The 2,454-nt window shown below is 58.6% G+C and overlaps 1 protein-coding gene across 2 annotated transcripts; it reads right to left on the bottom strand.

Annotated features, from left to right (window-relative positions):
- Positions 1–220: 220 nt before the first annotated feature.
- Positions 221–1,395, bottom strand: Foxl1 (forkhead box L1). 2 transcript variants are annotated; one of them, XM_029532645.1, is made up of 2 exons: positions 710–1,395; positions 233–304 (listed from the first exon to the last, which is right to left on the bottom strand). In XM_029532645.1, the coding sequence occupies exons 1-2, from the start codon at positions 1,280–1,282 to the stop codon at positions 272–274; spliced, it is 606 nt and encodes a 201-aa protein (XP_029388505.1). In that variant the 5' UTR covers positions 1,283–1,395; the 3' UTR covers positions 233–271. The 2 variants fall into 2 exon arrangements, with proteins under 2 accessions (XP_021076396.1, XP_029388505.1); XM_021220737.2 differs by having other exon boundaries at positions 221–1,395.
- Between the last annotated feature and the right edge of the window lie 1,059 nt (positions 1,396–2,454).

Genomic DNA, 2,454 nt, shown 5'->3' with positions numbered 1-2,454 from the left:
AGACAAACCGTGAGGGTTGAGCGTGAGGCGTCCACGTCCTCTACTGGACCGGTCTTTTAAATCTGCAAAGCTTCCGGTGGCTGGTTAAGTCATCTTCGGAGAAAGCAGATGTACGTGGCCCCTCAGTGCACCGACTTTGGCCGGCATGGGTACGCTGCTCCAAACCCAGAGTCTCTGCCAGGGCAGAGACCGGGGCGACTCCTTCGCCCACAGGCATTGGCTCGCTGGAGATGGGGGCATCGCCGGGCGGGGAAGCAGCCGCTAATCCGCCTTAGTGGAAGCGAAGCACCGTGGCCTCGGGAACCTGCAGAGGAAAATAAGAAAGGAAGGGAATCCCCAGCTGGGAAAAGCCGCCCTGGACGTGCGCGTCGAAGACCAACGAAGCGTTGAAGGGAGGCGCCAGGCCAGAGGAGGCGGCCAGCAGAGAGGAGCCCAGCGCGCCAGGCACAGGCTTAGGGATCCCCGGTGCTTCGGCCCCTGAGGCTGGCTTCGGTCTCACTGCCAAGATGCTGTCGATGCTGAAACTCTTTGACTTGGAACCTTTGGGGGAGCCGCTAGGGGCGGGGCGCAGAAGGGACCCCAGGTGGTGTGCCGGACGCTGGAGCTGGCCGCTCACCACTGCTCCTGCGCCCTGAACTGTGAGGTCCGCGTCGGGGTCCCGGGGCTCAGGGCCGGGCCAGGGAAGGAGCGCGGGCCGCGCGGTGCTTACCGCCGGGGATTGGGAGCGATCCGGCGCGCGCGTCGGGCGTGCAGTGGCCAGGTCCCGGGACCCTACATCGCAGCCCACCTCGGACTCCAGCGGCTCGAGCCGGGTGCGCTTGGCCTCCGGGGAACCAGCGGCGGGCTTAGGCTTCCTCTTCCTGCGCCGATAATTGCCGTTCTCAAACATGTCCAAGCAGCGGGGGTCCAGGGTCCAGTAGCTGCCCTTGCCCGGTCGCCCCTTCTCACGTGGCACCTTCACGAAGCACTCGTTGAGCGACAGGTTGTGGCGGATGCTGTTCTGCCAGCCTTGACGGTTGTCGTGGTAGAACGGGAAGCGATCCATGATGAACTGGTAGATGCCGTTCAGTGTGACCCTCTGCTCGGGAGCATCTTGGATCGCCATGGCTATAAGCGCGATGTAGCTGTAGGGCGGCTTCTGCGGGGGCTCGACGCGGCCCGGGCCGGCCAGTGCAGCTGCAGGGGCGAAGGCCAGGGGCAGGCCGGGCCTCTCGGGGCTGTACACGTACAACAGCGGTGAGGCTGCCAGAGCGGCCAGCGGGGGACTGAAGAGGTGGCTCATGGCGACAGCAGCCTCTCCGCTCCACCGGGGAGTCCTAAGGACTTTGCCCTGCGCCAAGGCCCTCCTGGGGAGCCCTCTGTGCGTCTGCCCTGCGATCAGCCGCTCTCCCCAGCCGCTGCGCGCTCTGTCCCTCCTTCATGGCTTTAAAAATGTTAAATAATTGTTGTAAGTTTGCTATTATGTGTTGACTTAGCGCTGGAAAATAAATTGTCTATGATAAACAGTCCTTGTGTTCTCAGCCCACCCACATTAATTAAAATTTCATTGCTGAAAATCTCCCAGCTCTTCCCTCCACGTGTCTTTTTGATACCAGCCAATCGGTTTCGGGGCTAGTCTTCATTTGTTTATAGAATTAGTCTGTTGATAAGTCCGCCCACCCAAGTTGAATCAAGCTGTGTTTATTTGGAAAAATTTCCGGGCACCCAATATATAAACGCACTGATCTGATGTTTGAAATACCACGTCCACCCCTTGACGCTGTAAGCACACAGTCAGAGAGGCAGGATGTGGAGGGACGGGTGGCTCTCCCCAAGCTGGGTCTGATAGGCCAGAAAGGAGGAATGGAGATGGGGGCGGGGAAGCCAAGGGGTACACTGTAATCTGGTCTTGGGGATCCTCCCACAAAAGATCTTTTATTTCCCCAAGCTTAACGGGGAAGAGCCATAGAGACAGCACCCTAGTCTGCACTTTGGGAATTGGGAAGACACTAGACACACACACACACACACACACACACACACACACACACACCACAGAGATGAGCACTCTCTAGGGGACTACTGTGGAAGAGGCACCACCTAAACGGGGTCCCAGGAGACTCAAAGGACTGGATCTCAGTAGCCAACCTTGTTGGAGGGCGAAGCAGACAGCACAGCTCTGGAAAGCTGTGGATCTGTGGATGGGCAGAGTACCTGGTCCCCTAACTTGGCTGGCTGAAGGAAGAATACAAAACAACTAACTCCCCTTGGAAAGTATGTGTGTGTGGGGGGGGGTGGACAATGCCCTTGGGTCTGGCTAAGGTCCCTAGTCAGGCACACCATAAAGGGGGAGGGTGGCAGCTGGCGGGGAGCTGGTGTTCGTGAATGTGGGTCTTTAGCTCCATACGCTGTACTTTCCTGTTTATAACAAGGAGGGGGGTTACAACAGCTTTACAAGTGTGTGCAGCTGCTTGG

This window comes from Mus pahari, chromosome 20 (genome assembly GCF_900095145.1).
Source record: "Mus pahari chromosome 20, PAHARI_EIJ_v1.1, whole genome shotgun sequence".
In the NCBI taxonomy this organism is placed as follows: Eukaryota; Metazoa; Chordata; class Mammalia; order Rodentia; family Muridae; genus Mus; species Mus pahari.
This window is presented reverse-complemented; position numbering and strand designations above follow the sequence as displayed.